At 40.6% G+C, this 26,666-nt stretch overlaps 1 protein-coding gene across 3 annotated transcripts in view; it reads left to right on the forward strand.

The window, feature by feature from the left end:
* Fer (FER tyrosine kinase) overlaps nt 1-26,666 on the forward strand; it is a 216,124-nt gene that overhangs the window by 99,281 nt on the left and 90,177 nt on the right. For 2 of the 3 annotated variants that reach the window (XM_051190878.1, XM_051190879.1), the window contains exons 11-12: nt 3,573-3,776; nt 13,233-13,355. In XM_051190878.1, the coding sequence (XP_051046835.1) occupies nt 3,573-3,776; nt 13,233-13,355 (327 nt within the window). The remainder of the gene's footprint in view (nt 1-3,572; nt 3,777-13,232; nt 13,356-26,666) is intronic. The other variant, XM_051190880.1, reaches the window with a different exon arrangement.

Raw genomic sequence — 26,666 nt, forward strand, 5'->3', positions numbered from 1 at the left:
AATGATTTAGTTCCCCATAATGGTACCCCACACCTGTTAGAAGATGGATAGACATAGGTAATTAGCTGGGATGAACTAGGCTTTAACTCTGTGTTGTGTCTGATATGATAGATATTACTATCCCTTGTGTACTTAGGGTCACATTTTAATATCTCATATCAGCTCCCAGCAAGTGCTTTATTCCGCACGTGAAGGGAGCCAAGTAACACGTAACACATCATGGCTATTCCAGAGACTGGGGCCAGCTCCACATCCAGTACTGTCCATCTTCACAAGGCTGTCATTTCACACTGAGAACTACTTGCCAGACCCTGCTTCTGAAGCCAAAGACAGAGCTGTTGGGCAGTGTTGGCTGTGTCTCTTAAGTCCCCCTGGCAATCATAATGGTTCATTTGAGTTGGAAAGCTTTCGAACCATATTGAAATTACTGAGACCTGTTCCAACCATATTAGGAATGCTGCCCTTTGTCCAAGGCTCTTTTTACATAGAAATGCTCTAATGCGTGGCCGAGCAATCCCAGTGTTCCATGTTACAGCCATTTGAGTACAGGTATTACTCCTCTGTTGTATATAATGTCCCTCTAATTACAGCTCTCCTTGCAAAAACATTACTTAAAATCAGATTCTTACTAGTTTTAGTCTGCGTTATTTTTCCTTAATCTAAAACATTTCTGTTTAAAGATCAAAAAGTTTAAATTAGTCAACCCTGTCTTTTTAAAAGTCATTTACTGTATTGACATATTTTAATTTTAAGAAACTTTGAACTGGGCATGGTGAGTTCGAGGCCAGCTTGGTCTACATAGCGAGTTCCAGGACAGCCAGAGCTGATACACTGAGAAACCCCATCTCTAAAAGCAATCAGACGAACCTTTGAATTGGAATTTGAACATAAATGTGCTTCTTTTTATGTAGAACCACTTGTTTGCATTTCTCTTGTAAACTACCTTGTAGCTGTGTTAAGGGCTTTCTCAGTTGCGTGTCAGGGTTGTGGTTTGTGACTCCAACCATAAGCATGGGAAACACATGGGGAGCACCAATTGGGGAGCACTAATGCTCTCCTATGCTCCCAGGCTTTGTCTTTGTGGCTAGAGGGGTAACCTTGTTCCTGTAACGAGACAAATTAAAGTTAAATAGTATACATTTTAAACACCAGTTGTCTTCTATTATTCTGAAGGTTTAATTTACTTTTTTTTTCTTCAGTTTTAAAGTGTTCAAAAGAAAGCAACAAGGAAATATAAATGATTGTGTTATTATGGCCGTATGCTAATTTCTCCTGCATGGTCACATTCAGGAACACCCTAGTTATTCTCAAGTTGCAAGTTTGAACTACTTGTATTATATGTAATTTTCAAGAAGGGCTTATTGGGATTAATTTTGTACAATTTTTATTGTCTGAGACCAAATCTGTTCTTTCATGTGTAAGTTCAAGTGATTAAAGTAAGAACAGATGGTGGCACACTTCATGTGTGCTACACTCAAGTACGGCTACATGGGGTTGTTGCAGTGATCTTCTTGTACTTCTAGTTGAAATGTGTGATGTGAAATTGCCAGTGAATACTGGCGAATGTGCTGTCATTGATATTTTATAAATAATGTTTTCTTTAAATACAAAATACACAGTACAAAACAGTCATTCTTTCAAGATGATTTCCTCCCAAACATACGTCATCTTCAGATCTACCAATAAATTGTTCAGCGTTAGTTGAACCTCACACTTCAAACCCCTTTCAGACTTCCTGAGTTCCCATGCATTCTAGTTGTATGGACACGCCAGTTTTGATGGATAGTTGGCTGACGAGGGAGAGAGAACAGGCTGGCATCCTTGCTTTTGCCACTGACTTCAGGAAGACTGTTTGTGAGTGACATTGTGGGGAACTCCTCATTTTTGGGCACTTTTGCTGTTGAAATGGGTTCCTACTACAGTAAAAAGCAAACAAACTTGGATTTACTATGTTCAGATATATTGTGATAAAAAGCAGATATCCAGTTTTTGTAATTACCTTCTTTAAAAACTGCCAGCTCTTGCATTCAGTTCACAGCGAGCTTTGGGTAGCTTTCACACTCACTTTTAAATGTAGTATCCCTTATTTGATTACTGGTGGTTGGCTTGTTGTATGTTATTGTTTTCATTGTTGTTAGCACTAAAAGAAAAGAAAGCTTGCTACACTTATGAAAAAATTGTCACATCATGTACATATTTGTAAAATTTAGGTGTCATAAATGGAAGAACAATCACCAAAATGTGTCCTGAGCTTGAGGTCTATTGGGGACACTTTTTTATTTCCAATGAGCTGGATTTCGGGTAGTAGTACACTGGACGGACCTCTTCAGTGGAACAGACCAGTGAAGTCTGTCTTCAAAACTAGCTTTCTTTTACTGCCTGCGTATCATCCAGTTCATAACAATAGCCTACCAGTCTTCTCATACAGATGTTTGTATGTTTGTCTTTTATTACTCTTCTTAGCTTTCCTTTTCTGTGACAAAGTGCGTGAGATTATGACCCTGAGGAGGAAAGGCTTATTTTGGCTTCTTGGTGAGAGTACATAGTCAGCTCTTGGCAGCCACGTGGGTCCTTTCCAAGGATATGCCACCACATGGTCTGTCTCCTTTCCTTTAGCTCTACTCACCATGGACCAATTACAAAGACTTCAGCACTGGCCTTTGGAGGACATTGTAGATCCAAACTATAACTCTATTATTGATGCTGGTTTTTCCAGCTTATAATATATCGTTGTAAGGATCATCAATCCTGTATTCTGAGAACCACAGAATCTGTGGAAAGGTTCTCTGCCCAAAAAAATTCTCCAGCAGTGTGGGGCAGTTTAGTTCTTGTGGATGAATAGAACACAAGAGGATCTACTTGTGGTCATAACATGTATGATTTCGACCACCACTCATCCCAGGAATCTCAAGATAGCGTAGCTAACCCTCACTCCTCTCTTTGGATGAGCACCTGTCTCCTCAGACAGAGTGGGACTTGCGTTTCTTTCTGTTTATGGCTTATGATTGTCCCCATGCATGTGTTGTATTCACGTGTTGGTCATTTTTCTCCGATGGCTCTCACCCTGGACTTTGTCTGCAAAACCAAGGCCAGGCATGTGGCAGAGCGAAGGCTTAGCAGAGCTAAGGTAGAGGAGTGGGTGAGACTAGCCTGGCCAAGGCCGTTCCTACCTAGTGTGCAGTCGGAGTGTCCAGAGTTAATTAATTCAATGAAAAAAAGAAAAAACCAAAAACATGTTTAATGTGCTTGTGGTAAGTTTCTCTGAAAATACTTTTTAAAAATTTTCTGATTGATGAATGTTATTACATAGATTTATTTTGCGATAAGGGAATAATTGAGAGCTGCTAACCTTAAAAACTAATGTCCCTGTGCATGATAGAAAGAATCGAGGATATGTATTTATGCTAAACTTCAGCCCTGGTGCTCCAGGGGATATTTTCTTAGTAATTGGGAAAATATCAGGTTTGTCATGTAATGTTTAATTAGCCGATGAGGGCAGAGCATATGTAAGAAGTGTTTTTGCTTGCAATGAGAGATCTTTTCTCTAACTTGGTCTTTAAACGTGTGTTCAGCTCTCAGACATGATCTCCGTGAGTGAGAAGCCCCTGGCGGAACATGACTGGTACCATGGCGCCATCCCCAGGATAGAGGCACAGGAGCTGCTGAGGCAGCAAGGGGACTTCTTGGTGCGCGAGAGCCATGGGAAGCCGGGAGAATATGTCCTTTCCGTGTACTCTGATGGCCAGAGGAGGCACTTCATCATACAGTTTGTCGATGTACGTCCCCAGGATAGCTCATGTGTGCTTACTGATGGGACCCGTTGTGGTATGCTTGAAATGTGATGACGGATGGGTTATAAGAGTAAAAGTTTACCAGTGGAAGCTTTCATTAATTCCATGAATATGGTGCTCTAAAGTACACTAAAATATTAAATCTTAATGAGAAAGTATCATATTTAAAATTCAATAAATTTAAATGTAATTATCTAAAATGTTGAATTTGAGTACTAAAGTATTTTAAATTTAAACAGAAGTAACGTAAATACTGAGTACTTTCTGTAGTAAGACTTAAGACTTTATGAGATGTGAACTTTTGAGGGCTCCTCTAACTAGTTTTGAAGTATGATCTTTGTTATTGAATAGTATGAATGAAATTCAAGATAGTGAATTTATGATTCATCATCATCGGCCTTTTTCTGTTTTATTCTATAATACCTGTTGGTATTAATAAGCAATAAATAGAAAATGGTAAGTATAAACAACATATTCATATTATTTATCCTAAACCTAATTTACTTTTTGAGATTTTAGAATTACTAAACTGCTTTCTTTTAAAATGTTTTTATGATCATTGTGTATGTGTGTTTGCAAGTGTGTGCCCTTGTGCGTTTGTGTGTACATGTGTGCACGTGTGTGTGTGTGTGTGTGTGTGTGTGTGTGTGTGTGTATGTTTGTGTGTGTATGTGAATGAACTTCAGTACAATAGACCATTGTTAGGGGGCATGGCTACTGAAAATACTGTAAGAACTAGGGTGTGTGTGTGTGTGTGTGTTTGTGGGGGGGCAAGAGAATGCTGTACATGCATGGAGGTCAGATCAAAACCCTCAGATGTTATTTCTCTCCTACCTGGGTGGATTCGGGGAGAGCAAACCCAGGTCTCCAGATGTTTGCAGTAAATGCATTTACCCACTGTGCTCCAAGAATTGCCAAACCACTCACTGTTATGTTGTCTTTATTAGCACTAAATAGATGGATAGTAATTTTGACATTTTTGCTTTTACTGATTGAGAAATCTGTAAATCTATTGTGGCATTTTTTTTTTTTTTTTTGGGCAAATGGAAGAGTTGTTGCCTGTTTTTGTTATTTTTTTCCTGTGTTATTTCAAATGGCTTGCATTTGAAAATGCCTTTTCACATGACTTAAGTTTCTGTTGATTCACAAGAGTAACATGAGTAATATTAATTACCTTACAGAAAGATGAAGCCATGATCATAAGCAGAAGCTTAGGATTTTAGAGACTTAGTAACATACTAAGACTTGTATACATACTAATTTCAACTTGACTGAGCCATGAAATTTAGATTAACAGGCAATGATAAAATAAATGGTAAATATTTTAAAATAAAACTTGGTGAAAATCTTCCTATAATGGCATTGTTTATTCTCTTGCTCATTCATTCAGAAAATATGTATTGAGTATTATGTTAGGCCTGACCATGAGTCAGCAATAACACAAAATTAGAGGTGGTATTTAATATTTGAAATTTACTAAATATATAAAAGAGGTGTTAATAAATCTTAAAATAAAAATAGACTGTTCAGAATTCAATACCCAGTGACCAGATAATCTAACTAGAAAATAAAAAATGGAACATTGGAGTCAACTATGTTCTAGACACTATGATCCTCAAACATTTTTAGAGCATTGCATCTGGTAGCTGTTGTTTAAGCATTCCTCTCAACTGCAGAGGAGTAGTTTCCAGAACAAAAACATCATTAAAAAAAAAAACCAAAAGTCTCTTTTCTGACCACTGTGGAATAAAGCTAGAAATCAAAAATAGGTAAAACCCTGGAAACAGCATTAGAAAAACACAATTCACTGAAGACATTAAATGAAAGCTATAAGATTCTGGAGGGAAATGGAAATACACTAAAATATAGACTATTGCAAACATTCGAAAAGCAGTAGCCAGATGTCTGCAGAGACCTTGTGGTGCTTCCCTTAGGAAGCAGAAACAGAACCACAGCAGTAGGAAGGAGCAGGGGAGTGAGATATTTGAGAGGTATTAAAAGGCACAGGGAGTATGTTGGTTTGGGAAAGGATAAATGTTAGGAGCAGTTTTCCCACCAGCCTGGTCCAGCCCCAAATAACACACAGAGACGCTGTATTAAATATAAAGCTGTTGGCCAGGTACTAGCATTTCTCATTGGCTAGCTCTGTCTTAAATATTAACCCATTTCTATTAATCTAAGTGTTTCCATATGGTCTCATCTGGGTAGTCCCTACATCTTGACTCTCTCCACTCTGACATCTCCCAGAATCCTCCTTGTCTCCCAGTCCTACCTATCTTGCTTTCCTATTGGCCAACAGTACTTAATTCATTAACCAATAAGAGAAACATATTTACAGAATGACATCTCCCATCAGATAAAGTTAATAAACATTTAGCTAAATGAAGAACAATACTCATTGTCAAAGGTGAGGGTAAGGTATTAACAGCTGACACCACCAGAGAACAGAGGAGTATGTAAAAGGACTGTGAACGTGTAAAAACACGTGGAAAACGTCAGAGGGCTCGTGAGAGTTCTCAGCGGGTGAGGGTCCTGCCACCAAGCCTGCTGGACTCACGTGCTGGAAAGTACTGACTGTTGAAAATTGCTCTCTGCCTCGCACAGGAACCGTGCCCTTTCCCCATATGTGAATAAGCTATGGAAGAGCAGTTAAATTCTGTGGTATGGAAGTTACCAAATTTGAATAATATATATATATATATACACATATACATATACATATACATATACATATACATATACATATATATATATATATAAAACCTTTTGCCCCCCAACCCCCCCCAGTTGTTAGTCTTACTACATAACCCAGGCTAGCCATGAAGTTGGGATTTTTCCATTTCAGCTTCCACACTGCTAGAATGTGAGCTATGGCCTACCAAATAAAACACAAAGAGGCTAATAATGAGCGTCAAGATTGAATCCATAATAAATGCTTAAATTTACTAAAACTGACAATAAAATTTATTAGTAAAATTACTGTTGTGTCATGTTTTCAGAGTAATCAAAGAAATGCCTAACACTCGGTGCTTTCCTTATACAATCAACTAACATTTAAAGAACTAGTACCAATTTTCTCAAAAGTATTTTAAAAAATTGAAAATGAAGGAATCCTTAAAAACTTAATGTATACCTATACCAGATAAGAAACAATCTCAGAAGAATTTTATAAACCAGTACTGCTTTTGAACATAGTCATAAAATGTTAAATAAAATGCTAGCAAACTGCATTTCATGGCACATTAGGAAAGATCATTCACTGTGATCATCAAATGATTCATTCTTGGGATGCAAAAATGCTTCAGTATAAAATAGCTGACGTATTAACAGTCAAACACAGACAACACAGGGAAATTTAAATAGACACTTACAAAGCAAAGCATTTTTTACTAAATTCAAAATTCATTCCTGGATTAATTCCCTACACAACTCAGGGTGGAAGGAATATGCTGCAACCCAGTGAAAGTCACTTATGACAGACCCACAGCTAACGCCATACTGAGTGGAGAAATAACGGGAAGGCTTCCCACTCAAGTCTGGACCAAGACAAGGTCACCCACTGCCTTGACTTTTGTAGGCCCTTGCCAGAGCAATTGGCAAGAGAAAAAGAAAGGGAAACCAGAGAATTCTAAAAGGCATTAAAAAAAAAAAAAAAAAAAAAAACCAAAAGAAAAAGAAAACTGTTGGAACTAATAAATAACTAATAAATTTTGTAAAACCAAGAATTCAAAATCATTACCCAATGCACTTGGTCTTAGCTGAAAGCCTTTGAACTGGCCATACTTCTATATGCTGAGAAATCCACATAACCCCCATCCCCTAAAATGAATAACAACCACACTTTGAATGGCCATAAACACTAGACACAAATTTAACAGAGAAGTGAAAAGATATGAAAAATTTAAAACATGGATGAAGGCTATTGGAAAACATAGAAATAAATGCAAGGATAACCTATACGCATGAAAAAATCAATAAAGTTAAAATGTCCCCATATGATATATACAAACTCATCAACAAAGAATTATAATACATAACCTCAGTTTATTAGAGACTGTAGATACAACCAAATAGCCAAAACAATCGAGCAAAAAGAAGCTGGAGGCATCACATAACCAAATCTAAAAATGTATGAGGAGGTTGTAGTCAACAAAGTGACGTTAAAAATAGAAAGAACTGTATTCCGGTGATCAGAATAGAGAGGCAGAACCCATCCCTCACAGGGCGGCAGCTGGGTTCGCCTTGTTGTTGTTTTGGTTTTTTGACAGAGGAAAGAATGCACAGTGGCTCTGTTAGTAAGCAGTGTTGGGAACATTAGACGACCATATGCTTACGAATGAAATGACTTCACAATTACAAATATCAAATCAATATCTACTAAAACTTACACATTAAAAAATCATAACTCATGAAACTACTAGAAGAAAACAGGGGCAATGCTTTAAGATAGTGGCCTGGGAAGTGTTTTTTTTTTTTTTTTTTTTTTTTTTTTCATATGTCTCCAAATGTAGACAATAAAAAATTGTTGGCTGGGTTCATGTCAACCTTGGAAAGCTTCCATGTGGAAAGGAAGCCATTGACAGAGTAAAGAGGCAGCTGAACAGAGTAAAGAGAGCATTTGCAGACTACACAGCTGATCCAGAAGGAACTCAGGTAGCTCAATAGCACCAAACCAAATAAACCGATTCAAAGAAGAAGAAAGGTTTGAATAGACTTTTGAGCAAGTTTCTATTTTTTTTATAAAATTTATTATGAATATAATTACATCACTTTTCCTCTTTCTTCCTTCCAGACCCTTCCACCTTCTCCCTCTATCTCCTTCCATGTTCCATCCATTCTCAAATTGATAGCCTCTTCCCTATTATTGTGTGTGCGCATGTGTGTGTGTGTGTGTGTGTGTGTGTGTGTGTGTGTGTGCGCGCGCGCATGTGCGTGTGTGAGTGTGTGCACAAATGTACAAGCACAGCCTGATACGCCTCCTTGTTTATGTATATGGTTGGGGGCTGACCTCTGTGTATTGGACGCCCTTGGAGGGGGCTCTTCCCCAGGAGGGGCTGATCTCCCTCTCAGCAACCCCCACCTTGTCCAGGGTGTGACCCCGAGAGTGAGTTTCACCCTTTCACAGTAGCATTTCTTCAATAGGTTTTTTTTCTTAAAAGAAGAAATACAAATGGCACCAGGCATTCATGAAAGATGTTCGGCATCTCTAATGTAAATTCAAACTGCAGAAGCAGCATGTTGCTCTTGTGAGAATGCCTGCTTTGCAGAAGACAAACTAAGCAAGAGCAGTGAGGAAATGAAGGAAGAAAGTCTGCATTTTTGTCAGGAATGTTTATTAACATATAGCTTTTATAGAGGTCAGTGTGGCGCGTCCTCAAACACCCAAACACAGAATGACATGATCCAGAAGACCTATTCCTTGGATCATATGACATGTTAAACAGTTACATTTCTGTTGTTTCCACTACACTATTCAGAAGAGTCAGTGAAATCAACCTAAATGTCCAGTATCTGGGTGGGAAAAGGTGGTGGTGCGTGTACAGCACACACTGGTCAGCCACAAAAAAGTTTGAGATCCCGCCACAGCTAACAGCACGCATGTGCTGGGGCCATAGCTAACAGCATGCATGTGCTGGGAGCATGTCGTTGGGTGAAATAATTGTGTGTGTAAACCCAGAGTTGAGTAGTCTCTACAGAAGAACGAGCAGAGGGAAAGGGGGTAAGAGGTCAGTCAGCAGGCCCAGTGGTCAGTGTTACTTATCGGAAATGAGGTACGTGCTGGTTTTCGTGGCATGGTTGGTAGAATATAAGTAACAGTAATGCAGTCTGTGTGTCAAAATAGAAGAATTTTCATGTACTGACCATAATGAAATGAGCAAAGTTTAAGTGATGGCTTTGCTGCTTCCGGAGTGATTTGTGTCCTGTCACAGCCATGAATGAAAGCATCACATTGTATTCATATATGCACAAAGCTGTGGTCAATGACACATTTTTTATAGTAAGAAATAGAAAGAGATTAGATATTGATTATGTATCAAGTTCACTTTGAGGTGATTAAATCTCTGAATTACTTAGCTTTTTTTATTACTGTAGTTTCTAGACTCTTTAAGCCACATTTGAAATTCATATTATGAATCTTAATGTGTAATAAAAACCCAACACATTCTTTTGCATAATAATTCTAAATTTGTAGCTTACCTTGTGTAGTTGGAATTTTTTTCATTATATAGTAATCATGAAGTCATCATTAGCATAGGCAATAACTACTCTGAAGTTTATAGCAGGGTTGATTTGAAGTTTCATTCTGTATGAGCTTCATTTTATTACTTATTATTGAATGTTGTACGTTAACGCCTCATGCTCACGAGTGTGTGAACTTTCTCAGTCCATTTGTAAACTGTCTTGTCTCCTTCACAATGCTTAATGCATTTCATGTCATTTACATACATTTATTTCTACAGGCCATATGTGCCACAGATCCTACTAGACCATAGGGCTGTCGAGCTGAGCAGAGAATGAACAAATTTGTTGCCCAATGTGCCTGCATTCTAGAAGGGAGATAAATAATAAAAATAAATAAAGAAAGAAGTAAAGTTAGTGCTCATGAGATGGCTTCCTGAGGACCTAAGTTTGATTCCCTCAGCATCTATGCTAAGCATCTCACAACCACCTGTAACTCCAGCTGGAGGAAACCCAACACCCTTTTGCTGTCTCTGTGGGCACACGCGTGTGCGCACATGCACAAACACACACACACACACACACATCTTTAAGATGATAGGGTCATTGATTCTAAGGATGCAGTGTCAATAAGAGAAGGAGAGAGAGCTTAAATTGGGATGAGAAGGTGGAGATTGTGCATTGTGTAGGTGCAGAGAGTTAACTTCACAGAAAAGGTATTTGATGAAAGCCTGGAAGAGACATCAATAAAGGAGATATTACCTGTGGCACTGGCTGCCTTATGAATTAATTCATGTAGCAAGCCAACGCAGCTCTCTGAGGAAGGAGTGCGTATCATATTTTAGAGCAACAGGGTGATTTCAGTGCTTGGAGACTGAACCAAGAGGAGGAGTGGCATGAGATGAAATAGTAAGACAGCTGTGAGCCCAGATCATCATACAGCACCTTTGTCCTTTATGCCGAGGGGAAGAAGCAAAGGGACAATATCCCCTAATTGCTGTGTTAAGAATGGAAAGAAAAAAAGCAGAAGTCTGTATCTGTCTGGTGTCGTTGGGGTTGGTGTTGTTGGTACAGTATCTGTCTGCTGTTGTTAGGGTTGGTGTTGTTGGTACAATATCTGTCTGCTGTTGTTAGGGTTGGTGTTGTTGGTACAGTATCTGTCTGCTGTTGTTAGGGTTGGTGTTATTGGTACAGTATCTGTCTGGTGTTGTTGGGGTTGGTATTGTTGGGGTTGGTGTCGTTGGGGTTGGTGTCGTTGGGGTTGGTGTTATTAGTACAGTATCTGTCTGGTGTTGTTGGTGTTATTAGTACAGTATCTGTCTGGTGTTGTTGGGGTTATTAGTACAGTATCTGTCTGGTGTTGTTGGGGTTATTAGTACAGTATCTGTCTGGTGTCATTGGGGTTGGGGTTATTAGTACAGTATCTGTGGTGTTGTTGGGGTTGGTGTTATTGGTACAGTATCTGTCTGCTGTTGTTAGGGTTGGTGTTATTAGTACAGTATCTGTCTGGTGTTGTTGGGGTTGGTGTTATTGGTACAGTATCTGTCTGCTGTTGTTAGGGTTGGTGTTATTAGTACAGTATCTGTCTGGTGTCGTTGGGGTTGGGGTTATTAGTACAGTATCTGTCTGGTGTCGTTGGGGTTGGGGTTATTAGTACAGTATCTGTCTGGTGTTGTTGGGGTTATTAGTACAGTATCTGTCTGGTGTTGTTGGGGTTATTAGTACAGTATCTGTCTGGTGTCGTTGGGGTTGGGGTTATTAGTACAGTATCTGTCTGGTGTCGTTGGGGTTATTAGTACAGTATCTGTCTGGTGTTGTTGGGGTTATTAGTACAGTATCTGTCTGGTGTTGTTGGGGTTATTAGTACAGTATCTGTCTGGTGTTGTTGGGGTTATTAGTACAGTATCTGTCTGGTGTCGTTGGGGTTGGTGTTATTAGTACAGTATCTGTCTGGTGTCGTTGGGGTTGGGGTTATTAGTACAGTATCTGTCTGGTGTCATTGGGGTTGGTGTTATTAGGACATGCCATGCTTCTGTGACATTTCACATTTTCCTCTCTCTGTTGCACTGTGCCGTGAACAGCAGAGCATATTCCTCCTCTCCAGTGGGATTTTTGTCTGTTTTATCCAACTTCCTGCTGTTTCTGCCATGTTCTCCCCTCAGCCCATGATAGTCACCCTTGCTTTTCCTTCCTGGCTGTATTGATTTGGAAAGTTCTGTTTCATATTAGTTATCCCAAAGTGCATACTTCTATCTGCATCTGCATGCTTCCTCGTGTGTTACAGTTAAGGCCAAGAAAGATCCACACAGAAGCTTTTAATGCATTACATTGTGGTTTTTCTGCCTTTGCAAAGTGTGGCCCATGGGCCACCTCTGTGTGCACAGCTGTCAAATCTTTGTTGTTGTTGTTTTGAGACACGCTGTCAGGTCTGTTTAATAGGAAAGCCAGGAACTGCAGGGCAGACTGTGAGAAAATGCTCCTTACCCAGTGACAGGAAATGTGAACTGTGCCAAGATCTGCGGCCGAAGAGATGGCTCAGCCATTAAGACAATGTGTTGTTCTTATAGAGGCCATAGTTCAGTTAGGCTCAGGACTGCCTGTCAATCTAGCCGTCTCTGGCATCCATGGGCATCCATACACACAGCATGTGCTCTCATGGCATGCACATTTACAATAACAGAATAACTCTTCAAAAAAGGTGCTAAGCTCCGAGCTTGCTGTTCTCGAAGGCATTGGCACTGATACGCTTTATTTCTTTATCTTCATTTCTTGTGTGAATGATGTTTGGATCTTTATTTTATTTTTTTATAGTCGATACTGCACTGAAGTCCTCCTGTTGTTGTATTAGGCTTCCTCAAACTTTTGATGGTTTTCTCCATGCTGAAAGTTGATTGAGTGGAATATACATGGGAACACATACGGACATCTTCTTGTGCCTAAACTTGAATGTGCACTTGCCTTGTTTCCTTGGTCGTCATTAGTAAAATGCAACTCCGCTCTGTTAGCATCTTCATACTATTGTGATGATGTGAGTTCTGTGTATTTTGAAAATTTTTCTGTCAAAAGATTTGGCAGTAGACTAGAGTTTCGTCTGCCTGTCGGTAATTTTTACTACCTAATAAGTGTGAAGTTGAATGTTGTGTGTGTTTGTGTTGCTGTGCACTGACAGCTCTCCTTAGGTAGAATTTAACTGTGGATGAAGATGGTTTTCTTCTGAGAAAGCGGCTTCCTAAGAGCTCTGCTCTGTCGTTCTCCCTGCAGAATCTATACCGGTTTGAAGGCACTGGGTTTTCAAACATCCCCCAACTCATAGATCATCACTTCTCAACCAAGCAGGTCATCACCAAGAAGTCCGGAGTGGTTCTGCTGAACCCTATCCCTAAGGTATGTTGGGTTCCTTCTTCTTTGTTGTAAAAACTCAATACTTGTTAGCATTTCCCACAATGAGGAAAGTTCCTAAGTGGTGTGTTAGAGTCAGAAACACATCACTTCTGTGAATACTAATAACTCCTGGCATAGCTGGGACATGGACTTCCTTTAATTTTATTAAGACGCGTTGCCTCTCTGCTCAGTATTTGCGAGGACATAAATGGCCTCATTTTGTTCATCCCCAACTTACCTTGGAAGATGTGAGATTCATATCTCGAAAGGTCCTAGCAAAAGCTTTGAAGGTGAACACATCAAAGAACATGTCTAGCAATTAGGAGTGAAGTCAGAACTTTAGGTTGGAGTGTGATTTTCACAGTGCAGTGCAGGCTTGGGGCAGTTTAGAGCTACACTGCTCTTCTTAGAAACGGTCCCTTCCCGGGAAACCAAGTCAAAGATGGCTTGAGATCATTTCTACCTCTAAGATAGATCACAGGGTAATTCTTTCATGCGCTAAGAGCTATGGGAGGTTAGGATGGGCGTGAGGAATGCTGGTGTGTTCTAGGCAGCACCCGAGGCACCCACACCACAGCACAGCATTGAGTCCATTTGGGCCTTTAGCCCCTTGAGTGTTGGGGGGATTGGGTTGCGGATGGCAGGTGCCCTGTCCTTTTAGAGCTGTGTGACATGAAGAATGGTGTCAAAATGGAAAAGACATTAAAATTGGTAGGTGACATGTATGCATTTGATTTTTATAGAGCTAGGGGCTACTTCTAATTTGAAGTGACAGCCCCAAGTATGCTGAAAAAATTGGAAAATTTAAAAAGTTACTGTGTTTTCCTTTGTTAGTTTAGAAAATAATGTCTGTTTAAAGTGGGCAGTCTTACGACTTTACCATCCATACATTAACAAAGAGTGAATCACAGCTGTCGTCCAGTATTGTTCCTACAGGGCAGCTTCCTCCCAGTGCTTGCTTCTAAACCATCTCAACATCTGGCTTCAGTTTGTCCTCCTGTCCGGCTTCTCAGAACTCACAAGCCGAGGCTACCCTTGGTGTCTCCATCTACACCCCTGCTTCTCCAGTCAGATGACACTTGACAGTGTGAACTCCAGTCCCAGTCCCAGTATATCCTATTCTGAATCAACCTCAATTTAGTAACAAACATTTTACCCATGCTAGGTTGATAGAAAATAAACTCTCTTTACATATCTAGATGCTTAGGTTCACAGATGCTTAGGTTCACAGAGTATTTGCATAGTGTGTAGGCTTAGGCAGATGCACGTTAGAGATCAAACCCATGTAGAAATTAACTTGCAGATCTGGGCCTGAGCAGGAATATATAATTTCAAATAAAATTCTAGCCATCACTGCATAGAAATGACTATGAAATGAACTTAGGTAATGGATTAGGTTCTTTACACTATTGCGTAGTCAATTATTATTTTTCTGTCAGTTCTCTAGCACTGTGGAGTCGATTATCCCATCATTTTATAGCATTAGTTATGCAAATAAGGGAATGAGGGAAGCTGTAGAAGGTCAAAGAGCTACATTTGATTGTTTTATGAGGTAAAAACTTAAAGCTGATCCACGTGTTAACCTGAGCTAAAGACCTGCTATTTAAAATATGCACATTAGTATCTATCTATTATGAACATTTTTACATACTTAGTTCTAAGAATCATATTACTCTTTTTAAAGGTAATTGTTTTATAGGTTATGAAGGACAATTCTCAGTTATGAGTGGGGAGCAAATTGATATGGATTTTGTTGTGGTGGTATTATTTGTACTCTTATTACTGAATCTATTTCTTGATTTAAATGGTGTAAGAAGTTAATATACTTGACTATATAGTATTGCCATAGAATATTAGCTATAATATCTAATTTTCATCTTTCTAGACTTTATTTTTAGCCTTCATAGAGAATGTTGTTTTGCTTTAGGAGCAATTTTTGTTTCCCATGTATCTTTTTCTCTTATTTATGAAAATATAATTTTATTACTATATTGCCTACTGTGACTAAAGTAGTTTCTTAATCTTTATTATTTGCATTTACTGACAAGTGCAGGGAAACTAGACAACTAGAATGGGGGAATTGCTTATTTTTTACGGCCTAATGATGGTATTAATGAATGGGTACCCATCTGCTCCTCACCCGCTGTTTTTTCCTGTTCCGCCTCACAGAGCTGATGTAGGGATTTAGGGCAGGGGAACCATTGTAAGGAGAACTATCTGGTCACCATATTTGTTATCTAAAGCAGCAAGCCCAGTGGGCTCCTGTGACCTGTTCATTGTTCATTGCTTCTCAAGAATCACTTCTTCCAGAGCCCTTCTCTGTCATGTATAAATGGTAGACTCTCATTGTGCATTCCCTTATTCTTTTTCTTATTTCAGTGGTTACATATAAGCACCTTTAAAGGGCATCATGCATTCTGTTTTCTCTCCCCCCAAGTGCAGTGTAAGTTCCAAAACTGTGTTTGACTTGGTATTGATGTCGTCCTAGTACCCGGAAGAGCGCTAGACAGAGGAGGCATGCATTAAATGTGAAAAGACTGACTCCGTGCGTTAATTCCCAGGACTTTGCAGTTAACGCCCCCCTTTCACCCTCTTCCTTTCCCGTGTGGGGGCTGAGGGTGGGGCCTGCAGAGTTCCCAGCAGGCACTCAGCGTGGAGGCTGTCCTTGGCCCTTGGCCAGCCTCCTCCCATACTGAGGGTGGGGCCTGCAGCGTTCCCAGCAGGCCCTCAGCGTGGAGGCTGTCCTTGGCCCTTGGCCAGCCTCCTCCCATACTGCTCCAGGCTATGCTTTGTCATTACGCTATACAATATTATCGTTACTTTTAACATCACGGAGGACGATGAACGAAGGGACAGACAGGACTGATGGAGACAGTGTTGGGTTTGCATCCGCGTTGTTAGCACAGACTTCAGTAGGAAGGTGAATAGGGATTCATGGAAAGGACGTCCTCTCCTTTGATAAAATGCTAGATCGGAAAGAGGTGCATAAAGGGCAAATCATGAAACTAGTATTGGGCAGAGCTGGAGTTTGAGATACAATGTAGAATTTGAGAAAATATAAGTAAGGATTCACCCAATTTAACATTTAAATGGCACTTCAGAAGTTATTTTACTGGGCAAAGCTACTGTTTCTTCCAATATAGCTTTCACAGGAGTACTTCTCTGAGTGGTCTTCAGAGCTTAAGTGTTCATGAGTAAAGGTTGGTCCGTCAGCTGCTTCTTGAGCCGTAGGCGCATGTTTGCCTCCTGGCAGAACCAGGTGACCGATGTTTGCTGACTTTAGTGTGGCTTGCCGTATTTTACAGGCAGTTATGTAGAGATGGTGGTTAGTTTCCCCGTGTCAGAAAGTAGAGGGTGTGGTGGCAGCATGAGGGTCAGTGCAAGCACAGAGCCATCCCGAGTGCGGGGGAGGGGGCAGGTGGGGGGAAGGGGGGGAGACTGCACAGAGCCATCCTGAGTATGTGGGGGGGGAGGCGGGGACTCTGCACAGAGCCATTCTGAGTGTGGGGGGGCAGGGAGGGGGCAGGGGGGAGACTCTGCACAGAGCCATCCTGAGTGCGGGGGGGGGGGGTGGAGGCAGAGGCTCTGCAAATATCTATCCTGAGTGCAGAGGGGGACAGGAAGGTGGAGGGCTCTGCACAGAGCCATCCTGAGTGCAGAGGGGGGCGGGAATGTTGGAAGGAAGACATTGCATTTCTGTCTGCTCTGCTAAGATCATCTTTTTATAGTGGCTGTGACATAATTTTTAGTATACTTGAGATTTTCTTAGTTTAGCTTTTGTGAAACCAGAGAGACTCCTTTTCTCTAAATCTATGCCCACATTCCTTAGTGCAGCATGAATAATAAAAACCTAGAGACAGATACTGGGTTAAAGCTGAAGATCAGAGAAGCAAAGCAGCCAGCTTCTAGTTCTTACCTCTGCCTCAGATGGAAAGGGTGATCCCGTCTCTATGAACCCTCAGATTGAATCCGATGCATCTGTTTCCACCAAACTGCAGACTGCTAGACTGCCCCTGTCTCCCCTTATACTCCTCTCTAGTGCTGGGGTCAAAGGCGCGCCGCCACTGTCTGACCTCTGTGGCCAACTAGTGGGTTAGCTCTTAACTAGGTGCGTGGTAACTTAGTGTGTGACTTAGAGTGACTTAGCTCTGCACTCTGATCCTCAGGCAAGCTTTAGTAGATCATAAACAAAATATCACCACACCTTAATTTGTTAAGCTCCATTGGGGAGTTTTTAAGATAATTTTATATTTGAATAAGGAGAATAATGGAAAATACATATGTTTAGTGTTCATTCAGTAGATTTATTACTGACTATGCTCTGTATGCTCAGCAGCATTCGGAACTGTCAAGAATAAATGTTCTAAAATCAGTAAGGAGGTAACGGGGGCTGTGTTGATGTTGTTAAGGCCTGGTTAGATACTGGGAGACTGCATGTTATATGGAAAGGAATGTGATATGGAAAGGAATAGCTACTGATTTTCATTTTGAAGTATGTAAAATTTAATTTTTGATGATTTGAGACATGTTAGCCTTGAACTCACTGTGTAGCTAGAATGAACTTAAACTCCTGTATCTTCACACACACACACACACACACACACACACACACACACACACACGCGCTCACACACACCCAGTGCTGGGATGAAAGAAGTGCAGTACCACACCTGGCTTGGTTTAAATGTTATGGTCAGATCAGGTTTCTTGATATGGTACAGGTAGAGATGTGGAGATCAAAGAGCTATCTGTGTGGCTATATGTAGGGGTGACAAAAAAATGATTAACAGTTTAACACGGACATCAAACCATCGAAATGTTTGGTCTTTCTATAGGTATGTTTCCTAGATGGTTATCCTCAGTGAGTGAGTACGTGAGTGAGTGCGTGCGTGCGTGCGTGCGTGCGTGCGTGCGTGCGTGTGTGTGTGAGGGTGGGGATGGCATGGCTATCCAGTAGTTTATTAATTACCCTGGCAATATTTGAAGGATGATGGAAAGTGGTAAAAGAGGCCTGAGAGAGAGTAAAAGATTGTCATTTGGAAATTCTTATCCAGGTTGAACAGCAAAGATTTTCTATTCATAGCACAAATATGGCCTTGGGTGTATAATTTCATCTATAAAGTAATTGTTAGACCATCTATTTAAGTAGACTTAGGAGGGCATATTGTAATGTAAAGCAGATTCGTATGATTTTTTTGTATGAATATGGCTACATGATACATGTTTTCCCTTTGTTCTGTTGGAAACCATAGAGTAGTACTAAAAAAAAAAAAAAAAAACAAGAGCTGCTGTTGCTCTAAAATTAGACTCAGTATAAAGTGCACAGGGTTCATACGCATCTTAAAAGTAATGGCAGCCTGTTATGTGAAAGCACACTTAGGTGAGCGTGGAAATTAGGAAAAGTGTTTTGGAATGCACTGGGCCCTCCACTAGTTTTGCAACTAAAAACATGAAGAAAGTGCATGGAGGATATCTGACCCCCGTGTTCACTGCAGCGTGAATCACCCTTGCCAAGTGATGGAAACAGCCTCACTATCCATAAGGTGATGGACAAATAAGAAAAATGCATGCAGTGTGGTACTGTCGGGATATGTATTGCATGATGCCGTGTGGAGATGAAAAGAGCTGGCCTCATGCGGGTGGAGTGGTGCCTATCAGGGCTGCAGAGGAGGGGGGAAGCGTGGGATGTGGGAGACTAACCAGTGAGGACGGAGTCAGTTAGCAGTGAGATCCTGGTGTGGTGTTGGGCAGCAGTGTTACTGCAGTTAACAGCGATACACTACATTTCATAAAGTCTGAGGAAGGCGATTAGGGTCTTTTATCAGATAAATGATCAGTGAATTTGATTTAGTATTGAAGTGTCATGTGTTACTTACTAATGGTTATAATTATTATGTGTGTCACCAAGCCCTGCCAAATGTCTCTGAAAGGAGTTTGCCCTGAAGTTCAAGGCTGCTCCTCACTTGTATCAGAGGATGTAGGAAATGAGTGGAGAAAATACAAATTCACACAGTATTTAAGAGGTGATTCAGAGCTGCAAATAGTTATCCAACGAACAAACAAATAAGTAATTGAGTCAGTTGTCCAACTAAACAGTTAGGAAAACTCAGACCTTCAATTTAGTCAAAGGAATGTAGGAGAAAAAAAATAAAAGCTTAAAATTACTAAGCTGAGAAAAGAAATATAAGTGCTGCTTTAAAAAACAATCTGTATATAAAATGTTTGCTAATGCAAAAAAAATCATTCCACAGCATGATAGATCTCATTGGTATACAAAAAGCAGCTTGTAATTGAGAAAACAAAGACTATCAGCCAAGTCGAGTAATTGGCCATAGGGGTGAATAGACAGTTCAAAATTGGAAATATCTGTTAATGGTATTAGAGATAATTCTCCGCTGTCAGTACATGAAGAAAACTTAAAACTATAATGAAATGCCATTTCTAGGTAGAATATTAATCTAAATCTAGAACCTTAATATCTAATTTTCTTAGTATACATGGCAAAGGCTCTTGTTGATTATTTGCTTCGGAAAATGAGTTTAAAAAAAATTCCAAATTATGGAGAATCTGTCAAAATTATAAAATATTTAGCTTTGACTTAGCAGTAACACATTTTATTTCTTTGTTGTTTGTTTATGTGTGGGATTGTGTTCGGTGGTCACTGCAACACTGCCCATAGCATCAGCAGATGGAAAATTTTGCTGTTAGGGGCTAACTAAATAATTCACGGTCCTCTCTCCAAAGGAGTTTTGTTACTTAGGGAGCTCTCTGTGCTCTGGAAAAGAGAGTTTCATGGTATATTTATTCAAGAGGACAACACCACAAATCAGAGTTTATGTTGCATTGCCTTTGTATATGAAGATTAAGGACTGTAAGATCATGTGCCTAAATTTTCTGTGTTCGAGAAACATTGATCATTTTCCCAGAGTGGGGCTGCAGTACTGTGGTATAGATCTTTCCTTGACATGCATGAAATTGATCTCCAACGTGTGTGTGTGTGGGGGGGGGTTACATTTTATAATATAGTGTTACCTTTTCAGTGTACATATGTGGAGGTCAAAGGATAACTATCAAAGTGAGTTCTGTCTTTCTACAATGTGGGTCCCAGGGCTCGAACTCAGGTCAACAGGCTTGGTAGTAAGTACTTTGTAGTGAGATAGTCCTTCTCTGGCACTGACCACGCCCATTGGGGGTGGAGCCATGGGCGGAAGTGACCTGTGGAAGGAGGTTGGAGGGGGCCAGGAAAGGCTCTCTCTTTCTGGCGTGACTCGGACAGGAGAGGATCGGGTTGAATTTCCTGGTGTTCATCTGTCTAGGTTGTAAGTTATTTCTCCCTGAATAAACATCTATCCGGCCTATTTGTTTATCCTGATCCTTATTTACCGCGATAGTACTTCTACCTACTGATTGGCCTCACCACATCATATTTTATATCTTTAACATTCTTCACACCTTGAGTGTATTACGTGCTCGTATTCAAACACCTTGTCATGTGGCATTTGCTGTCAAGCAATAATAACTTTCCAGAAAGATGTTTTATTGGAACATCATTAAGAACAAAAACAGACTGGGAAGACGGACCATTTGGTGAGTTCTTGGCACTTGACTGGGAAGACGGACCATTTGGTGAGTTCTTGGCACATGACTGGGAAGACGGACCATTTGGTGAGTTCTTGGCACATGACTGGGAAGACGGACCATTTGGTGAGTTCTTGGCACATGACTGGGAAGACGGACCATTTGGTGAGTTCTTGGCACATGACTGGGAAGACGGACCATTTGGTGAGTTCTTGGCACTTGGAGCACGAGGACCTGAGTTTGGACCCCCAGCCTAGCTAAGGTGACAAGACTGCGGGTGTCTAGGGCATATTGGCTAGCCATTCTAGTGTGACCATTGAGCTCAGGGTCAATGAGGGACTTGTCTCAAAAAAAATAATAGAGTAATTGAGGAAGAACCCTTGGCCACATGTTCAATAATTACCTTCATTCCTCTTGATAATATTTTCCAGGATATTTTGTTTATTTTTGTTAACAGGTAAAAGAATGTGTATGCCATGATAACTAAGGCCAGGCTAGAGAAACCCACAGAAACATCTGACATGAACTAGGGGGAGCTCATGGATCCCAGTCTGATAGCTGGGAAACCAGCTGGTAGTGGATCAGTATTTATCCCTAGTGTATGAGTGGACTTTGGGAGCCTATTCCCCATGGAGGGACACTCTCTCAGCCTAGACACATGGGGGGGGGCCTAGGACCTGCCCCAAATAATAGGACAGACTTTGAAGATCACCCATGGAAGGCCTCACCCTCCCTGGGGAGCAGAAAGGGAATGGAATAAGGGGCTGTGTTAGGAGCTGTTTTCCTGCCAGCCTGGTCCCACAGCTGCGCCAGTCCCAAATTACACACAGAGACGCTGTATTAGACATAATGCTGTTGGCCTGTTACTAGCTTTTCTTATTGGCTGGCTCTGTCTTAGATAATAACCCATTTCTGTTAATATAAGTGTTTCCACGTGGTCTTATCTTACCAGAGAGAGATTCGGACCATCTTCTCAAGTCTCTGTATGTTGACTCTCTCCTACCACCTCTCCTCAAATCCTCCATGACTCCCAGTCCCGCCTATCTTGTTTTCCTATTGGCTAACAGGGCTTTATTCATTAACCAATAAGAGAAACATATTTACAGAATAATATCTCCCATCAGGGTTGGTGGGGGACAGGGGAGGAGTCGAGGGAGAGAAACCTGGGATTGACATATAAAATAAGCTTGTTTCTAATTTAAATTTTAAAAAATAAAAAAAAAAAATAAGATTTGTTTGTACTTGTGATATGTGGGCAGTAAAGTGAAACTACTCATGCCCTTTCTAGTTCACCATGGCATGTCTAGCAGGCATTGCAAGATGCCGTGTAACCAGCTGTTAACCTATGAAGATTTAGACTGCCGTGCTGATCTTCAGTAGACCAAACTACTGGTTACTGAAAGGAAGGCAGAGCTTTCTGTCTTACCTAGTCCTACAACAGTTTAATACCAAATAAATGCACAGAGGCTTATATTAATTATAAACTGTTTGGCCAATTCTATTGGCTAGCTCTCTGTTAATTATTAACCCATTTCTTCTAAACTATGAATTGCCACTATGTATTTCTACTAAACTGTGACAAAGCCATTACGCTCCAGCATGTTACTCCTTTGGTGGCTACATGGCTTCTCCCTTGGGACTGCTCCTCTGCTCTTCCTCTTCCCAGAATCCTCCTCGTCTGGTAGCCCCTCCTATGCTTCCTGTCTGGCTACTGGCCAATCAGCATTTATTCATCCACCAATAAAAGAAATATATATTCACAGCATGTAGAAGGACATCCCCTATCACCCAAGTGTTCTGAGATCTCTTTATGTTTAAAAGGGGGGGAAAAATGTTAAGATGGCCTTGGTGAGTTGTAAGACCTAAGGAAGTTTAGGGGTTTGTTCTGGGTGCTTTACTGTGGAAAACAGGACACCTGAAGATTTCCTCCCATCAGGTCATTCCAGAGCACATCCTCACTTCTAGGACTAGTACATGCAGAAGCACCAGATGCTCATAAAATATAATATTAAGGTGGGAAAATAACCTACAAAATAATATTTTAGTATTGTCTTATTTTCATAAGATGAAATACGTACATGAATAAACATGAAAAGTTTAAAGGTGTTCTAGACGATAAATTATGTTACTTTGGAGAGGTTATATGGTGATTAAAATAGCCTAAGCATAGTCTTTATTCTCTCTGTTAAATGTTATTTTTGTCACATCTATAACTACATTCTACGGCAGTGTTTAGTAGAACACTAAAGCATTTTTGATAACTATTCTCAGTATTTTCAGGGAGAAATTGAAGTGAGACCCTGGACATGCAAAATGGAGAGTCTTGGGGTATATTTATAGAACTGTATTGAAAGAAATCATACAGAACTATTCTGGGTTTTTTTTTTTTTTTTTTTTTTTTTTTTTTATGTCTCAGTGTAACATTTTGAACCTCACTTTGAGGTACACTTTAAGAGATTTAATGAGTATCTTAAAAATAGCAATGTATGTGTCAGGAGTCTGGACGAGAAGGGGGCTCAGGAATGCTTCCCTGAAGACAACTGAAGCAGGTCACAGATAAGAAGGGGTCAGATGCGGAGGAGGAGAGATGCTCTTTGGTAGGAAGATGATTTGGAGTACGCGGTCTTAGGGGCTTGTTATAAGGATGGCACGAGCAGTCAGGCAAAGTGGGTGGTTCGGAAGTTGAGCAACATGAAGGGTCCCCATGGAGGACAGGCTTCGAGAGCATCGAATCCAGAAGCAAACATGAAAAGTGCTTTTTTTGTAGCAGTTACAAGCAGGAGTGAGTATAACCTAAGCATAGCCTAGCTAGACCACCTAACTCACCAAATGGTTGATGCTCAGCCGGGGTTGTAGTTGCTTGAAGAGTTTAACCAATGCATTAGCACAGTAGACCCAGTTTTCACTTGCCTGGTCTGACTCAGAATGTACGTACTATTCCACCTACATTACAGTGATGTCTACATAGGAGTAGGAACAAATTACCAGTGCAATGGAAAAATAAGCAATGATGGAAAGTCATATTTTAAAATATAAAGCAGATACTCTTGACAGTCTTTATAAATTATAGACTGAGCTTGAAATTTAGCTATAACTGCCCTGAAAGCTGTGAGGGAAGGAGCAATTTTGGGATTGGAAAGGAAAGAAGAATTTCAATTTTTTTCTAGTCAAATTTTATTGCTGATGGTCAGTGCCACAGACAAGTGTAGGTTAAGAGCAAAATACAAACTACAGCATTATGAAGAAACCTTGGCAGTTTTCCTGTGTTGTATTTATAGAACAGAATAGAAAGATCACAACACTCCAGATTTATGATCAAAATTTTAACAAATAAGCATTAAATACTTTAAAAAAATTTAAGCAAATGCTTCAATAGTAGAGTTACACTTGTAAAATGTAAATAGATAGTTCTAAATTACTCCGAGATTGTCAATCTCTATACTGCCCCAATTTTCAAGTTATGGATGTACACATCTAGAAAATATTGATGTTCATTCTATGAAACCCAGAATGCATAAGACCAAACTACACTCCCTTAATCTAGGTGACATGGTGTAGCTGGGACAATACATGAGGCCACTGGCAGTGGGTCCAAGGTTTAACACTAATGCACAGACTGACTTTGTGGAGCCCATTCCATATGGAGAGATACCTTGCTCAACCAACACCGGAGGTTGGGGGTTGGGAGGTGCCTTGGTCCTGCCTCAACAAGATGATGGGACAGATGTTGTAGACTTCCTAGGGGAGGCCTTACCCTCTTGGAGCAGATTGGGGGCGGGGGCGTGAGTGGGCAGAGCAGGAGGAAAGGAGGGAGGGGGAACTGGGTTGGAATGCAAAAAGAAAAAGAAATCCATAGTGCCAGGGACCGAGGCAGCTAGAGAAAGCAAGAGAGCTCTCTGGGAACTGGAGAGAATGCTCAGTGGTTAAGAGCACTCAACGCTCTTATGTGGGCCTGGGTTCCATTCCCAGCACCCAAGTGGCCACTCACAACCATTTGTTGCTCCAGTTGTAGGGGTTCCAGCGGCCTGTTCAGGTCTGTGGGTGCAGTATACTTGTGTTGCACATGTGTACATGCAGGCAGCACACTCAACAGTTCTCCAGCAAGGAAAGAACACGACTTGGGATGCAGGTGTAGCTGTCACTGTGAGGGTGGACGGGTGGCTTTGGGGGTTGTGAGCTGATACTGATACTGATAAGAGCACAGTCCATCTTACATTGGCCTCTTAGGACACAGGATCCACACCCCTTCTTAGACCGAATCTCCCCCGTCTTCCCGTGAGCTGCAGCCTACCTTCCTCAGGTGGGAAACCTCTCAGGATGACGCGGCTTCTTTTTTCATCATCAGTCACCTTTACTTTTATGTGCCTGACATCCCCGTTGGACAATAAGGTATTCAAGAGCAATTGAGCACTTTTGCTTGTTTTTAGGTACCCAGTACATAGGAGACAGTAAATATTTGAAGCTGGTTGCTCTCCCCCCGCCCTCCTCTCCCCCCCCCCCCCCCGAGACAGGGTTTATCAGTATGGCTTTGGAGCCTATCCTGGAACTCGCTCTATAGACCAGGCTGGCCTCGAACTCACAGAGATCCACCTGAGTGCTGGGATTAAAGGCATGCACCACAAATGCCCGACAAGCTGGTTGCTTTTTAAGATATTGTAGAAATATAATACATTTTGATATATTTGAAAAATAAGCAGGATGGTATATACCTTCCATTTCTCCAGAGTGGATCCCCGTTTGTGTCTGGCTTATCAACTGCAGGCTGTAGGCTGTAGTGTGTGACTGAGGGTAGCTGTGAGTGCCAGATGTCCCACAGAGAGCATCGTAACCTTATTTAAAGCATGCCACTCGTGATTTCTGTTTGAACTTGACTCTCTGATGTTGAGTATGAACTCTGAGGTGATGACATTGCTTCATAGGGGCAGAACGTTAGACATGCTAAGTAGTTATAATGAAAATCCCTGGAATTAACAGACTACCTTCAGTTTCATTTATGTAATAATTCAATTCTTATGTTATCATTCTCTGTTTTGCTTTATAATAGACGTTATTTGGAACTGTGCATATTACTCAGTTGTAGATGCTTACCTAGTAAGCCCAAGGTCCCTAGTTAAGTTTCTGGAATGGCAGAAAACTACAGAAATTTTTGTTTTTCTTTTTTAATAGTTTCAGTCCTCTTAGGATTAGATATTTTAAAGTACAGAAAGATTTGTCTTTGGTGGACTCTTATTAATCATCTCTGTGCCTTAGACTATTGCAAACTATATTTAATTGGCTTAATAAAATTTATCTGGCACTTTAACTGAGATTTTTCTCTGACAGTCGAGTGTGGAAGCGATGGTATCTAGCATTTAGTGTCCTTTCATGTGAGTAGTGTCCTGTGCTAACCTCTCAGAAGTGAGGGTGACATTGGCATGGCATGCACTTGCTGACTGGATCCCTGTCCACCTTCTATCCAGCCCCAAAAGAACAATTAAATCATTTCCAAAAACACTTGTCCCGTGCCCTCTTTTACAAAGACTAATAAATGTGTGTGTTAAAATTGTAATGCCATTGAAATAAGAGTGTTTAAATTAGAAAGGTCATGGACATTAGAAAGATCACCGCACATGATTTTCTTTTAAATGGAAAGTTTCATTCGTGTGTGTGTGTGTGTGTGTGTGTGTGTGTGTGTGTGTGTGTGTGTGTATACCTTAGAGAAAAATGAAACTATGTTTTACCTTCTGTTATTTATGT

The sequence above is a fragment of the Phodopus roborovskii genome, unplaced genomic scaffold (assembly GCF_943737965.1).
Source record: "Phodopus roborovskii unplaced genomic scaffold, PHOROB, whole genome shotgun sequence".
Taxonomy (NCBI): Eukaryota; Metazoa; Chordata; class Mammalia; order Rodentia; family Cricetidae; genus Phodopus; species Phodopus roborovskii.